The 16,286-nt window shown below is 45.5% G+C and overlaps 2 protein-coding genes across 7 annotated transcripts in view; one reads left to right on the top strand and one right to left on the bottom strand.

The window, feature by feature from the left end:
- Nucleotides 1–16,286, bottom strand: part of LOC115468205 (E3 ubiquitin-protein ligase TRIM39-like) — a 1,720,076-nt gene that overhangs the window by 152,105 nt on the left and 1,551,685 nt on the right. The gene's annotated exons all lie outside the window — the stretch shown is intronic.
- The window catches only part of LOC115468282 (E3 ubiquitin-protein ligase TRIM39-like), a 98,503-nt gene that overhangs the window by 5,448 nt on the left and 76,769 nt on the right, over nucleotides 1–16,286 (top strand). The window contains exons 3-5 of one of the 6 annotated variants that reach the window (XM_030199881.1): nucleotides 3,751–3,981; nucleotides 5,168–5,190; nucleotides 8,534–8,643. The exons of 4 other annotated variants lie outside the window; for them this stretch is intronic. In XM_030199881.1, the coding sequence (XP_030055741.1) occupies nucleotides 3,751–3,981; nucleotides 5,168–5,190; nucleotides 8,534–8,643 (364 nt within the window). The remainder of the gene's footprint in view (nucleotides 1–3,750; nucleotides 3,982–5,167; nucleotides 5,191–8,533; nucleotides 8,644–16,286) is intronic. One more of the 6 variants, XM_030199877.1, reaches the window with a different exon arrangement.

The raw sequence follows: 16,286 nt of genomic DNA, 5'->3' as shown, positions 1-16,286 counted from the left end.
CGCTCTTCTTCAACTTTCCGCTGTTCTTTTTGCTTGTCGTGCGCTTCCCGCTCTCTCACTGGGATCGTAACCACCTCATGAGTCCTGACATCAGGCAAGCAGGGTTCTAGTGCTGGCCAGTGACGTCAGCTGGTGGTTACGATCCCAGTGAGACATATTCGAACGTTCAAGGAGCAAATTATTATATTAGATAACTGTTGATTGGTTTTGAGAGCTCCAGGATATAGTTGCGGATTCTGGATCCTCTGGTGTCACAAAGCTCAGCAGAGCTGGTGTTAGGTGAACGCAGTGGCCCTCAGGAAAATGAGACTTGAAAGGTAGAACTTCAGGCTGGAGATTTTTAAGCTCTGTCAGCTAGAGGTTCTGCATAGCCAATAGGTAAAGTGAGGGTCCTGTAACCACAGCTCCCTACCACTCCACCTTCTCTTTAGTGGCAACACTGCAACTACATTTAAATCACATGCATTGTGTGGTAACATCAGGATGTGCTGGTCTGTGACCACTTACTTTGTTGTTTTTTTTTTTCAGTTTTTCAAAGCTTTATTGAAAATAGAGTCAAATTTAACAGCAGTAACCAGAAAACTAAGGGGCACCCAATGCACATCAATTTGGAGTTACCACCTGGCTACCGTGTGGCCCAGGCGGTAATTTCATTTTTTACGCATGTCCGTTATTTGCGCCGGAAAATTATTTTTATTTTCCGACACACAGCGGAAACCAGGTGATAATCGTCATTCTACACACATAGATGATTACTTCATGGTTAACACGTGACACCTTACCGTTAAGTCAATGGGTGGAAGTAAGGTCTCAGACCCAAAATGGACATGCACCAATTTTTATTTTGCTGCATGTCCATTTTCAGCAAAAATAAAAAAGGCCTTTTTTACAGGCTTGCTGAAAAATGGATCTGCACATGCGCAAAACACTCGCCTATACCAGTGCAGGCCATTTTTCGGCGCGCCTTAGTAAAAGGGACCCTAAGTCTTAAAGAATCAACACCCCTTCATCCCCTTCCATCAACACCCCTTCATCCTCTCTCTCTCTCTCCCTCCTTCCCTCCACCCCCTTCCCCCCAACCGTGACCACTTATTTTGAAAGTGCTCACAGTGCTGTCATTGAACGGAAGGTAGATCAGTGAAGAACCACCACTCAACAAAATGTTCAAAAGGGCAGGACAAGATTGTGGGGTAGGAACGAGAAGGAAGCTGGGGCTAGATACTAGAAGGAGAATGAGAAGAATGAGATGCTAATGAACACAGAGGAAGGGAGATGCAGAGAGTAGATGATGGGGAAGAGAGAAATGGAGGCTGCTAGTAGTAAGGGGTAAGAATAGGAAAGAAGGGAGACCCCTCTTCTCAGTGGTGTGCTTGTTAAATTTTGACAGCTCTTGCGAGCCGGTTGTTGTTGGGGGCGAGCCAGCTCCATTGCGGGAGGTAAGCATGGCAAGAGGGCGCCATCACAGGCCATGCTTACCTCCCCTGCCGCTCCGAAGCATGTCCAAAGATGTCCTTTGCTCCCACCCAATCTCCAGGCTTCCCCTGCTTGATTCGGAATTCGGATGATGTTCGTGCCTTAGTCCCGCCTTCATTCTGACGTCATTTCCTTTTTTCGCGAAGGCGGGACTAAGGCACGAACATCATCCGAATTCCGAATCAAGCAGGGGAAGCCTGGAGATTGGCCAGCACGCAGCAGGGCTTTAAATGGCGCGCTTCGACGGAGGTAATTAAAAAAAGATGGAGGGAAGCAGGAGGGGAGGGTGGGAGCAAAGGACATCTTTGGACATGCTTCGGAGCGGCAGGGGAGGGAGGAGAATCGCTGGATGGGTAGAGGGGGGCAGGGGAGAGACCTGCTCAGCATGGGTGGGTAGAGGGGGGCAGGGGAGAGACTTGCTGGGCATGGGTGCGTAGAAGGGGGCAGGGGAGAGACCTGCTGGGCATGGGTGGGTAGAGGGGGGCAGGGGAGAGACTTGCTGGGCATGGGTGGGCAGAGGGGGGCAGGGGAGAGAACTGCTGGGCATGAATGGGCAGAGGGGGGCAGGGGAGAAAACTGCTGGGCATGGATGGGCAGAGGGAGGCAAAGGAGGAGAACAGCTGGGCATGGATGGGCAGAGGGAGGCAGGGGAGAGAATTGCTGGCCATGGATGGGCAGGGGAGAGAATTGCTGGGCATGGATGGGCAGGGGGGGGGGCAGGGGAGAGAATTCTGGGCATGGATGGGCAGAGGGAGGCAGGGGAGAGAATTGCTGGCCATGGATGGGCAGGGGAGAGAATTGCTGGGCATGGATGGGCAGAGGGGGGCAGGGGAGAGAATTCTGGGCATGGATGGGCAGAGGGAGGCAGGGGAGAGAATTGCTGGGCACGGATGGGCAGGGGAGAGAATTGCTGGGCATGGATGGGCAGAGGGAGGCAGGGGAGAGAATTGCTGGCCATGGATGGGCAGAGGGAAGCAGGGGAGAGAATTGCTGGGCATGGATGGGCAGAGGAGAGAATTGCTGGGCAGAGGGGGCAGGGGAGAGAAGAGAATTGCTGGGTAAGGATGGATAGAGAGGGGCAGGGGAGAGAGGAGAGTTTCAGGACATGGATGGCGGGGAGAGCAAGAGAAATTCTGGACATGGATGGAGGGAAGGGAAGGGATAGAGAAGAAATGCTGGACATGGAGGGAAGATAGAGGAAGGAGATTAGATGAGGGAAAAAGAAGTGAGGAGAGAAACTGCACATGGATGGAGAAAATAGGCAGAAGCTGGATCCACTGTAAAGTCAAGTATGCGGAGGACCAGAAATGAAGAAGAAAGGAGGAAAGAAAAGAAATAAATGGAAAGGAAGCCCTGGAAACGGAGTCAAGGGAACAGATAGAGAGCAGCAGAATCAGATACTGGACCTGCATGATCAGAGAAACAAAGTCACTAGTCAACAAAGGTAGAAAAAAAATAATTTTATTTTCATTATAGTGTTTGGAATATGTCCACTTTGAGAATCAGGTGCTGAACGTTAAAAGTTTATGTTTATTTACTTATTTATGGCATTTTATCCCATATTAAACATGAATTAGATTGGAACCTGGGATCATTTAATTTTTTTTTCCTGGAGAGAGTAATGTGTTGGCCGCTGCCCCTCCCTCCCGGGTATAGCCAGCTCTGCAATTTTTTTGGGGGGGGGTGCAGAGGTGGGTGGGGGGCGCAGGGGTGGACGGGGGGTGAAGAGGTGGATGGGGGGGGCGCCGAGGTGGACGGGGGGAGGGGGGCGCCGAGGTGGACCGGGGAGAGAGCCTGTTGTTAAAAATTTACCAGCACACCACTGCCTCTTCTGCTCACTTAGAAACAATATGGGGACAACAGTTCTACTGAGATGGGTACATTGTACATGAGGAGAGAGGCAGAGGGAGTTGCTGGGCAGGGGATGGAGGAGATTGTGAAAGGGGGATATGCTTCTGAGTATGGTGAGAGAAGAAGGCTGGGATAAGAGTGGGTGGTGAGAGGAGGAAGCCTGTGCTGGAGTCACCACTGGTAAAGGAGGAAGTGCTGTATCAGAACTACCAGTGAGAGAAGGTAATTGAGCCACTGCAAGTATGGAATATGGGTTTGAGTGGGAGAAGGTACAAGTCTCGATTAATCTAGGGTGCTCAATACACTTGTACTGGCTCTGTTGACAACAAAAGAGATTTCTTGTTGAATGAAGGATCTGAATCCTGAGCTCTGGGCAACAAAATCACTCTAGTGTTACTGAGAATTATCTCTCCGTGTTTAATCCAGAGTGAGACAGAGATCATAAGACAGAAAGTGGAGACTGAGTTTGATGAGTTACACCAGTTTCTGAATAAGGAGAAACAGGTCCTTCTCTCGAGACTGGAGGAGGCTGAGAAGAAGATTCTCCAGAGAATGAGGGAAAATGAGATGCAGCTAGAAGAGCAAAGTTCCTCCCTCATGCAGCTGATCTCCGAGATAGAGGAGAAGAGTCAGCAGCCGGCCAACGAGTTACTGAAGGTGAGATTAACAAATCTTTTTCTACGGGGGTTACATATCTTCTAGGAGGAATCAGAGAATTCAAGTAGCAGATCAAACCATCTTACATAAGGTCCTGCATAAGGGCTAGTTTTTCAGCCAGCAGCTGCACTTACCAAATCAGACCTTTTAAAATAATTTTATGGGGCTTAAATAGCCAAATCCTCCTGCTCTGAAGAAGGTGTAAATTGCTGTATGTGCTCTACACATGTACACACAAGTCATATGTTTTTAATGATCAATATTTGACTCACTGAGTGAAAAGGTACCAAATGTGGGTTACAAATAACAGAGATAAAGGTTATAAAAGTTTGGAAGGGTAAATTGGGCAACTTTCATTTTTGAAAGTTTTGTGTACTGTAGGGTCAATAGAGAGGGGACTATGCAACTTTTTCACAACTGATGTTTTGCATGTTGTACAACCTAAAAACTGTGGGTAAACATTTCTCAAAGATGTACTGCCTATACTGGTATTTTGCAACTGCATTCAAAGCGGTTTACATATATACAGGTACTTATTTTGTACCTGGGACAATGGAGGGTTAAGTGACTTTCCCACAGTCACAAGGAGCTGCAGTGGGAATTGAACCCACTTCCTCAGTATCAAAGTCCACTGCACTAACCACTAGGCTACTCCTCCACAATGTAATTAGTCCATTCCTGAGGCTGAAATTTTGCAGGATTATACAGTTGATATCCCTCTGATAGAAATAAGTCACTTACCCCACTTTTGATACCTTTTCACCCAGACATCACAACTCCACGTCTGCGCAAACTAAGCCCTTGAGAATGTCTACTTGGAGATCACGGATCAGAGCCACCAAGGAGGTTTCAGTACTGTGCTCCACCCAAAAGTCTGATTGATTAGCATGAAAGGATCTGTGTTTTATATAAATATTTGAAAAGTTGCCCAAGTATCAATTACAACTTAGGAGATAAATGTTAGGTTTGAAACAGGCTGATACACTGGACATCATGATTTTTGTTTCCATAATGAGTTTGGGTGTTTCTTATAGATTTTTAGATGTTGATCATAGAAATGGCATCAAAATTTTGTAGCTGTTATGTGATTGAGCAGAACTGTGAGTAGAGTATCCTAATGTATATAATGTGTTCTCATAAACTGTGAAATCTAACTAGAAATATTCTCTGTCTCATTTCCCTTTAGGATGCGAAGGACGCCCTGAGCAGGTACAAGTTAGTTTTCTGTCTTTTTCTATGTGGCAAGATGGATTTTGAATGAGAAAGAAGGGAATTAATTGATTGGTGACAGGGAAAGCAGTAGCCTAATGGCTAGTGTAGTGGGCTTTGATCCTGGCAACTTGGGGTCAAGTCCCACAGCAGCTCCTTATGACCTTGGGCAAGTCACTTAACCCTCCATTGCCCCAGGTACAAAAAAAACCTACATTGTAAGCCCCCTTAGGATTTATTTACTGCCTTTTTCAAGGAATTCACTCAAGGCAGTGTACAGTAAGAATAGATCAAACATGAGCAATAGACAATTACAACAGTAAAAATATTCAAAAACAATACAAAGCATGACATGGAATACTATTTATAGTGTCAACACAATACGTAATAGAACATTATAAATGATAGCGAAGGGTAAAGCAAAGATGTAACATATAGAAGGGTAAGAAAGTAGGAAGAGTTAGAAAGTAAGGTGATTGATTTAAAGAAAGTTGCACATGAGGTCAGAGAAATGGTTATATGTTATCTCAGCAAGGGTAGGAGTGGATAAACATGTCCTGCTGCAGTATATGCAGCCCGAGTCACTCCTTGTGTGTGTCAGTGAGACTAACGAGTTAGTTACTTCTTCCAGTAACTAACGCGTCTATATGTCTGGTAGTGCTATAGAAATGATTAGTAGTAGACGTGGAATTGAGAAAGGGAGGTGGGATTAAGTGAGGAGAGGGAGAACTAAAGTGTGGAGGAAGCACTGAGAAATGAAGGGGAAGAGATGGAGGAGAGGGGAAGAGAATTACAGACCAACCTTCTCTTCCTCTTGACTCTCCCTTTTTCATCTCTGTACTGCCAGAACTTCTCTCCCACCAACCTCCCTGATATCTCCTCTCTTCCTGTCCTCACCTATTTGGCTCTCCATGAATCCTCTCTTCAATCCCCACCAAACGTCACCCTCTGAATCTCCTTTCCACCTCTACCCTGCCAGTGGTGCTGCCCCTCAACCCTAGTGCAGAAGGAGGTGCATCCATAACGCTCATCAGACGATGTAGCACAAGAGCCCGATAATGTTGTTTGAAATTGGCTATTATGCCCTGATCCATAGGTTTGATCAGAGAGGTAGTGTTTGGTGGCAGGAAGACCACCTTGACGTTAGACAGCCTGACTTCATCCCTGTGTGCAGCACAATTTTCACAAAGCAAGAAAATTTGATGCTTTTGTGCCCGCATTCTAGTGTCTAACTTCTTTAGCCACTGCTTCCAAATTTCCCCAGTCATCCATGAATTTACATTAGCCTCGTATGACACAGGAAGTTGCTTAACTTTCTTGAAGCAACGGGGCTGTTTGCTCTTTCCAGTGATGAGGGGTTCCAACTTCTCACTCCCATCCATATTGCAGCAAAGGAGGATTGTCAGTCGGTCCTTCAACGTTTTACCTCCAGTAGTTTTGGCATGTTTGAATGCAAGTGTTCCATCAGGAATCGCTCACCAGTAGAGACTGTTTTCGTCAGCATTGAAAATGTCACGAGGTGCAAACTCGTTCAAGATGGTAGGAAGAACTGAAACAACCCCATTTTCAGCACCAAAGTCATCAGCATCTTGTTTTTCACCATGCTGTTTCTTGAATTTTATGTTGTTCTCTCCTTCCATCTTTCCAACCATTCAACAGTGGCTTTGAATTCAGTTAGTCCAAGACTTTCTTCTAGCTGGTTAGCTTTCTCCATAAGCAGTGGACCACTGACAGGAAACTGTCTTTCTTGACTTGAGAAAACCACCGAAGAAGAGCATCTTCTACATCCTCAGCTTTTCCCGCCCGTTTTCGTTTCCGGTGTGGATTTGTATTGTTTTGCCAGTGTTCCAGAAGCTGGTCTTTCTGCTTCAAGATATGTGAAATTTGACTGGGATTGACACCATATTCTTTAGCAATAGATGCTTGACTTTGTTTGTTTTCTAATTTTTTAAGAACTTCTATTCGTTCAGCCAGTGTTAAAGTTTTAGAGTTCCGCCGTGACGATGATGACCCCAGTGTACACTCTAACAACATTCTTTCACTTATTCTGCCAGTGGCAGTTAAAGGGGTAGTAAATTTGAAATCTCATTGGTTGTCAGGCGCCAATCGGCTTCCAAATTCCGTGCGCGCGCTTATGCGGAGTCTTTCCTGCAGAGGAGCAGTCTTAAACCATGCATATAAGCGAATCTTGTACTTATCAGTGGTGCGCTAAACCGAAGTTTGTCCCCATAGAAATTGATGGCGCCAAAAACAGCACCGAAGTACGGCATGCGGTTAAACAGAGCATGAACTTATCCGACGTGCACTTAAATGGCGTTGCTTTGTATTCTCAATGGAGAAGGGTAAATAATGGGGTTCCTCAAGGTCTGTGCTGGGATTTCTACTTTTTAACTTAGTCACAAATGATTTAGAAATGGGACTAATGAGTGAGGTGATTAAACTTGCTGAGGACATAAAGTTATTCAAAGTTCTTAAAACACAAGAGGATTGTGAAAAATTGTAAGAGGACCTTACATGACTGGGAGACAGAATCCAACTGGCAGATCACATTTAGATTCTATAAGTCTAAAACATCTAAGTGGAAAACGCACAAAATCAAGCAATTAGGACGTATGTGGGCCAATATTCTTAATGGACTGGCCACACAGAGATCCCAGCAGAGCAGTGGGGCACCCTAGGGGGCGCTGCAGTGGACTTCACATAAAAGGTCCCAGGTACGCATCCCACCGCTGCCCCGTTATCTTGTATGGTGAGCCCCCCAAAACCCACCAAAAAACTACTGTACACAGTTACAAAAGCCCTTATGGCTGCAGGTCTCACCTATATGTAGGTACAGTGGCTTTCGGTAAGTTTTGGAGGGCTGACACTTTCCACCACAAGTGTAACAGATAGAGTGAGATATGGGCCTGGTCCATATCTCTGACCACCAGGCTACTCTACGGATCTGCTTGCTGCTCTAATAGGACTGACCATAACATCTGAGATTGTCATAGAGGCCTGCTATGTACTGTTTTTTTTCACATTTTTGGGGGGTGGGAGGGGGGTCACGCCTTAATCCCTCCAGTAGTCATTTGGTCATTTAAGGCACCTTTTTCTGACTTAGTTGTGATAAAAAGAAATCTAGGCAAAAACATCTAAATTGTAGCTCTGGACACTTTTGTTTTGTTCTGTTATGGCAGAAAAATATCTGAATGTTAGGAATGCCCAAATCCCGCCTCTAACACCCCCTTCCCCTTGTGATTTCAATGTAATGCTGACAAACTTAATAGCAAAATGTTTAAAAAATGAGTCCCTTGGGTGTGAACATTTCCCAGAATAATCCCAGTGACTCTCTAACCCATAGGTGTCAGAAAATAAAGTTTCCAGAACCAGAGGCTGTTTCTACTGATCTGAAACTGGGATTCCAATTGAGCTTCCCTCAGCAACTGAAGAAATTGATTACAGTATTTGGAGGTGAGGAATTGATCTCTTCTTTTAATTTGTTTTTTTCCTCTTTACAAATGCTCTAGATGATTCCAGTAAAAATGTGCACAAACAAAAATAGTAATTTGAAAAATAAACACCACAGTAAAATACAGTGTTATACTGTTCACCCCACAGTAGGATACAGTCTTACATTGTTCAGCCCCAGGTAAAATACAGCGTTGCACTATTCAGCACACCAAATTTCAGTGGTTTTATTGACCCTGAGATTAGAAGTTTAGTGTGGGCAGTGGAAGGATAGACTGCTCGGAAGTGTCCCAGAGACAGAAGTACAATCCGTTTGTGGAGTTGTTGCAGTATAGTGACAGGGTAATGTACCAAGAAACTATTATCTATTGGTGAAAATCTGAGAGAATTCTGACCCCAGACAAAAACATTGAACATCTCGGTAGATGGAGTCCATAAGCCCCATCCAGTCTTCCCATCTCACTTACCACAGACCTTCAACCATCATTTTGCAAACCATGAGAGATTCTTTTGTCTCCACCTCCCCTATGAGAGACTCTTTCACAGATCCACCTTCCTTTCCATGAAAAACTATTTTCTAAGTTTGGTTTTGTTTATGTTTATTTTACTGCTTAACTTTCACGAAACAAAGCAATTTACAATTTCTGAAAAGTACAGCATACATCATTAACATTAAAAAATAAAAAAGATAAGAACTAGCTCTTTTCAAATTAGTTATAACCATTCTATTATTTTGTAAGCAGTGTAGATTTCTAATCGGTTTATATGGAAGCATACATCAATATCATTATAAAATAAAAAAGATAAGAACATTATTATGATGAGAAAGCCTAAAAACTTCACTCCAGAAACCATTCATAAACATACCATCCCTTGTTGATCATGTGTCCTGGAGAAGGCCTGTACATCCTGTTAATATTTCCTATTCCACGGTGAAGGTGCTGCGTAAAAGGACTGAGTGCATACCATCTAGCTCTTTTCAAATTAGATTTTAGGGTTTTAGATTTGTTAGGAACTGGGAACGTTCTGGGGAAGGGGGAGCCTATTCCGAAAGGATGGGCTCCACCTTAACCAGGGTGGGACCAGGCTGCTGGCGTCGGCATTTAAAAAGGAGATAGAGCAGAAACTAGAATTGTAAGCTCTTGAGCAGGGACTGTCCTTCTATGTTAAATTGTACAGTGCAGCGTAACCCTAGTAGCGCTTTAGAAATGTTAAGTAGTAGTAGTAGTAGTAGAAATGGGGGGAAAGCCGACAGTCGCTCAAAAGCGCATGGTTCGAGATAAGGTATCTTGCAAGGATACCTCACAAACAGGGAAGATAGGGTTTCTAGATAGTGAGGTTCCACAACAGACCGTGGTAGGCCAGGTGCCCTTAAATACAACTAAAGATCAGACAAAAGATGGCAAATCAACAGTGTCAAGTACTAAGCATCATGCAAATAGGAACAACAAACATACTCTGAAATGTCTATATGTAAATGCTAGGAGTCTAAGAAATAAGATGGGAGAGTTGGAATATATTGTAGTTAACAAAAAATTGGATATAATAGGCATTACTGAGACCTGGTGGAAGGAGGATAACCAGTAGGACACTGTCAAACCGGGGTACAAAGTATATAGTAGTGATAGGGTGGACCGGACTGGTGGAGGGGTAGCATTGTATATTAACGAGAGCCTTGACTCACATAGATTACAAATTCAGCAGGACACAAATCACACCTTTGAATCATTGTGGGTTGAAATTCCATGTATAAAAGGGAAAAGGACGGTGATAGGAGTGTACTACCGTCTGCCTCGCCAGGATGAGCAGGTAGACGCAGAAATGATAAAAGAAATCAGAGACGCAAACAAAATAGGCAATGCGATAATAATAAGTGACTTCAATTACCCAAATATAGACTGGGTAACATCGGGACACTCTAGAGAGGTACAATTCCTTGATGAAATCAAGGACAGCTTTATGGAGCAGCTGGTGCAGGAGCCGACGAGAGAAGGAAAAATTCTAGACTTGGTCTGGTGAGGGACGTTATGGTACTGGGGCTGCTTGATAACAGTGATCATAATATGATCAGTTTTGATATCAACCTTGAAGTAACTATACACTTGAAGTCAAATATGTTAGCGTTTAACTTTAAAAAAGGAGACTATGATAAAATGAGAAGAACGGTTTAAAAAAAAACTTAGGGGGGCAACTGAGAGAGTAAAAACTGTACAACAGGCGTGGACGCTGTTCAAAAATACCATCCTGGAGGCCCAGGCCAAACATATTCCGCAAATTAGAACAGAAAGACGGAAGTCCAAAAGACAGCCGGCCTGGTTGAAAAGTGAGGTGAAGGAAGCTATTAGGGCTAAAAAAAACGCCTTCAGAAAATGGAAGAAGGAACCGTCTGAAAATAACAAGAAGCAGCATAAGGAGTGTCAAAGCAAATGCAAGGCGCAGATAAAGAAGGCCAAGAGGGATTATGAAAAAAAGATAGCATTAGAGGCAAAAAAACCTAGTAAAAAAATTTTTCATTACATTAAAAGCAGGAAGCCAGCAAAAGAATCGGTTGGGCGGCTGGATGACCGAAGGGTAAAAGGTAAAAGGGGCGATCAAGGAAGACAAAGACGTAGATGAGAGATTTAATTAATTCTGTTCAAAAACACCATCCTGGAAGCCCAGGACAAATATGTTCCACCTATTAAAAAAGGAGGACAGAAGACCAAACAACCACCGGTATGGTTAAAAAGTGAGGTGAAGGAAGTTATCAGAGCTAAAAGAAAACCCTTCAGAAAGTGGAAGAAGGAACCGACTGAAAATAATAAGAAACAGCATAAGGAATGTCAAATCAAATGCAAAACGCTGATAAGGAAGGCGAAGAGGGACTTTGAAAAAAGATTGCGTTGGAGGCAAAAACATGTGGAGGGGCATAATCGAACGCGAACGCCTATCTCCATGGGCGTCTATGTCCGAAAACGGGCACGTGAAGAGGCGGGACAGACCGTATTTTCGAAAAAAATGGATGTTTTTCAGCTGGGCGTTTGGTTTTTTTAGCGATAATGGAAACTAAAAAATGCCCAGCTCAAAAACGTCCTAATCCGAGCCATTTGGTCATGGGAGGGGCCACAATTCGTAGTACACTCGCCCCCCTGACATGCCAGGACATCAACTGGGCACCCTAGAGGTCAGTGCGGTGGACTTCAGACAACGCTCCCACATGCATAGCTCCCTTACCACGGGTGCTGAGCCCCCAACCCCCCTCCCCAAAAGCCCACTACCCACAAATGTACAACACTACCATAGCTCTTAGGGGTGAAGGGGGCACCTACATGTGTGTACAGTGGGTTTTGCAGACCTCCCATTTACCAGCACAAGTGTTAAAGGTAGGGGGGGATGGGCCTGGGTCCGCCTGGCTGAAGTGCACTGCGGTACCCACTAAAAGTGCTCCAGGGACCTGCATACACGCAGGCCTCTAGGACTTGTTGCTGCTATATAACATTGGCACACCAGTTGACACCTGAAGACTAATTTCTCCGAAAACGTCCTTTATTGGAATAAGCATGCTTACTCACAGTTAACTGCAGATCAGAGGTTGTGTCCCACTGGCAACGAGTCTCCCTGGTACTGAGATGAGCAGTAGGTCAGAGCTGGCAGAATGCTGTACAATGCCCTCTTTCAGCCACATTCAACGTAACAACTAAGTTCTGTAACGTGGCTAACACGTGAAAGGGATCTAAAACTAGCTTACAAAAATGGCCACTACCTCATAGACTACCGGAAACAAAACAGGGCACACTCTGACCCAGTAAGCAGGGGGAAAAGCACCATGGGAGTAGAGCCTACCAACTACCAACATCATGAGCATTTGCCACAAGGTAGTGGAATCACGGAGCCCAATACTCTACACCCGCCACAATGAATTGCTGATGTGACTCTGCAGTGCCCTTAACAGAAAAGATGTCACACTCACCTGAGAGCCACATCAGAACCAGGGAAAGGCTGTCACAGGATAGAACACATTCTGCTGTCATGGAGGTGGGTACGGCATTTGAGGCTGGCATACAGGCTGGAAAAAAAGTTTGTAAAGTGGGTTTTTTTTGGTGGGAGGGGGTTAGTGACCACTGGGGGAGTCCAGGGAGGTCAACTCCGATTCCCTCCAGTAGGCATCTGGTCAGTTGGGGGACTTTTTTGGGACCTGTTCATGAAAAAAAAGGGTAAAAAAAAGTGACCCAAAATCGCGTTAAAAACGCCTTTTTTTTTCGATTATCAGCTAAAGACGCCCATCTCTCCTCGGCCGATAACCATGCCCCAGTTCCACCTTCACCACGCCTCCAACACGCCCCCGTTAACTTTACCCGTTTCCGCAATGGATTACAGTTGGAAACGCCCAAAATTGGCTTTCAATTATACAGATTTGGGCACCCACGGGAGAAAGACCCCATCTCCCGATTTGGGTCGCAATATAGGCATTTTTCTCTTTCGATTATAAGCTGGATAGTAAATATTTTTTCAGGTATATTAAAAGCAGGAAGCCGGCAAAAGAATCATTTGGACCGCTAGATGACCGAGGGGTAAAAGGGGCGATCAGGGAAGACAAAGCAGTAGCAGAGAGATTAAATGCTTTGCTTCGGCCTTCACCGAGGAAGATTTGGGAGAGATACTGGTGCCAGAAATGGTATTCGAAGCTTAGGAGTCAGAGAAACTGAATGAAATCTCTGTAAACCTGGAGGATGTAATGGGGCAATTTGACAAATTGAAGAGTAGCAAATCTCCTGGACTGGTGTTATGATTTTGCTGGATGGGTAGGGGAATGTTTGGGGCTCACTCCTTATTGGCTTGTCAGGGGTTGAGCCAGCAGACATCAGAAGCCTGATCCATTTAAGCCTGCCTTTCCCTGCAATCATTGCTTTAGCGTTGATTGCTTTGTGTCAGGTTCTCAGGTTCAGAGCCCACAGGGCTGGGCTCTGGAGCAAACGTGAGCCCTTGGGCTGCTGACGAGGAGTGACAGCAGCAGGCAAAACCCACCAACCAATGCTGGGCAAGCACACCGGCATCGACAGGGACTGCAGGCACCGCCCAGCGAGCCGGAACACACGGACTGGAATCCCCCAGACTGGAGGACACAGGACTGGAACACTGGACTGGAATCCCCCGGACTGGAGAACACAGGACTGGAGCACACTGGACTGGTCCGTACAGCTTCACCTGCACTTAGCCACTGCCCCCCCAAGGGTTGAGCCCCTGGGTTCGAGTGGCCGGCAGGACTTACCGGATACCAGATGACACAGGGACCATGACTAGAACAAGCTGAAGCAGGAGTGCTCCAGGTACTCAACTAACTGAAGTGCTCCTAAATCTTAAACTGACAAACCTAAGCCCTATCCTACCAGGGGTGCTCCTAAGCCCTGCACAACAAAGGGACTTCCTAAGCCCTAAACTAACAGAGCAGGGAACTAAACACAAAGCTAACACAGGTGCTACTAAGCACCAAGCTACAAGCAGTGCTCTACAACTCTAAACTAACTAAGGTGCTCCTATGCACCAAACAACCAGAAGTGCTCCTAGCACTAAAAGGGACACCGGGGAGCCACAAGGGGAAAACAAGGAAGAAAAAAACACAAAAACTAGCAAAGGTGCTTCCTAAACAGCAAGCTACAGCTGTGCCCCACAGCACTAAACTAACCAAACACTAAACCTACAGAAGTGCTAGTAACAGAAACTAACAGGGGAGCCACAAGGAAACAAGCAGGGAAGCTAAACATGAAACAAAGTGCACACTGCACTAACACTAACCTGGACCTTTAGCAAAAGCAAGCAGGGAAACTAGACACAAAGTCAGAAGTGCACACTGCACCACCCTACCTCAAGCAAACGCTGCAAAGGCCCTGAAGGAAAGAACACTACTTCCTTATCAAGGCCCTCCCAGATGATGTCACACTCCCTAGACCCAGGCATACAGCACACTGAAACCCAGAGAGGCCCAACCCACACCAATGCAGCACCATGAAGCACTTGAAGCCAGTACACCCAGAGAGAGGTAGAGCTAACTCAGTCCACACCCACAGCTGCAGTATAGAGAAACAATTAACCCCATGCTGGCAGTAGCCAGCACAGAGAGAGAGAGAGCTAGCTCAGACAGGAAAAAGGTAAGTTTGAGAGGGGTCCTGACCACGATCATAACACTTTGTTTGCTCAGCTGAAACCAGCCTGCGCTTGTGTTCACATTGGAGTTTTGCCTTTCTTCTCGTGCATGTTTATTCTATGTATATGTGTGCTGGGTATTCCCAGCATAAGCCTGATTGCCTCACTTCCCCACACCTGGTTTGTTTTTCTCCTGCTCTACGTTGTGCTGTCTGGGGTAAGCTTGTGCCGTGAGTTGTTTCAGTTTGTTTGTTTAGCTTTCTCTCTCTCTCTCTGTTCCCTTTGTTGTGCTGAGCTTCTGCTCCACTCCCTGTGGTTCTGCCTCTCCCTGTCCTTGTATTTTGCTCCTGTTGTTTGTTTTATGTATCTGTCTCCTGTTTCTGAAGAGCAGCGTGCCTTTTCTGGTCCGTGTGTGTCAAGGCAGCTTCCCCTGTTTGAATATCACTCCCCTTTATCCTTGTCTGCTGAGTAGCACTGTTCTGTTTATTCCTTTAGCAGTTCCCTTTTTCCCTTGGGGTGTTGTGGGACCAGCTTTGCATATTCCTTAGGTAGTTCTCCCTTCCCATTGTGTGCTGTATAGTCAGCCTAGTGTGTTCCCTTGTGGGCTTCCTGTATCTTTGTATGCTGTAAGTACAGCCTAGTTCTCTTGTGGGGCTTCCTGTATTCCTGTTTGCCCTGTGGCACAGCCTTGTATACCTTTAGAGACTTCTGACTCTCACCCCTTCCTTTGTGTCTCTTCCCTGCACTGTGTGTACTGCTTGTGGCCCAGTTCTATGGGGAACCCTTGTTGTTCTTTCTCCCTTCCCAGAGTGTGAATCAGTTCCTGGTCGGCCGTGAGGCCCACTTGCTTGGACTCTGCGCGAGTGGGTTCTCATTCGGCTGTGAGGCCTTCCTGAATGCTCTATCTCCCACTTTCTGGTGGTTCCTGTTGGCTGTTGTGTGTGTGGGGGGCTTGGTGGCTGGGGTGGTGCATAGGGCCTGTTTGGTCTACCCTAGGCCTTGGCCAAAACCCTATAGTAGGCCTCTGCTTGGGCTCAAGGGCTCACGTCCAGAATAACAACCGGATGGTATTCATCCCAGAGTACTGATAGAACTGAAAAATGGACTTGCGGAACTATTGTTAGTAATATGTAATTTATCCTTAAAATCGAGCATGGTACCGGAAAATTGGAGGGTGGCCAATGAAATGCTGATTTTTAAAAAAGGTTCCAGAGGAGATCCGCGAAATTATAGACCAGTGTGTCTTACGTCGGTGCCGGCCAAAATGGTAGAGACTATTATAAAGAACAAAATTAGAGAGCATATTCGAAAGCATGGATTAATGAGACAAAGCCAACATGGATTTAGTGAAGGGAAATCTTGCCTCACCAATCTATTACATTTCTTTGAAGGTGTGAACAAACATGTGGATAAAGGTGAGCCAGTTGATATTGTGTATCTGGATTTTCAGAAGGCGTTTGACAAAGTGAAAGACTCATGAAAGACTCCAGAGGAAATTGGAGAGTCATGGGATAGGAAGTAGTGTT

The sequence above is a fragment of the Microcaecilia unicolor genome, chromosome 4, assembly GCF_901765095.1.
Source record: "Microcaecilia unicolor chromosome 4, aMicUni1.1, whole genome shotgun sequence".
Lineage (NCBI taxonomy): Eukaryota > Metazoa > Chordata > Amphibia > Gymnophiona > Siphonopidae > Microcaecilia > Microcaecilia unicolor.
The sequence above is the reverse complement of the archived record's forward strand: the minus strand, read 5'-3'. Positions and strand labels throughout refer to the sequence as shown.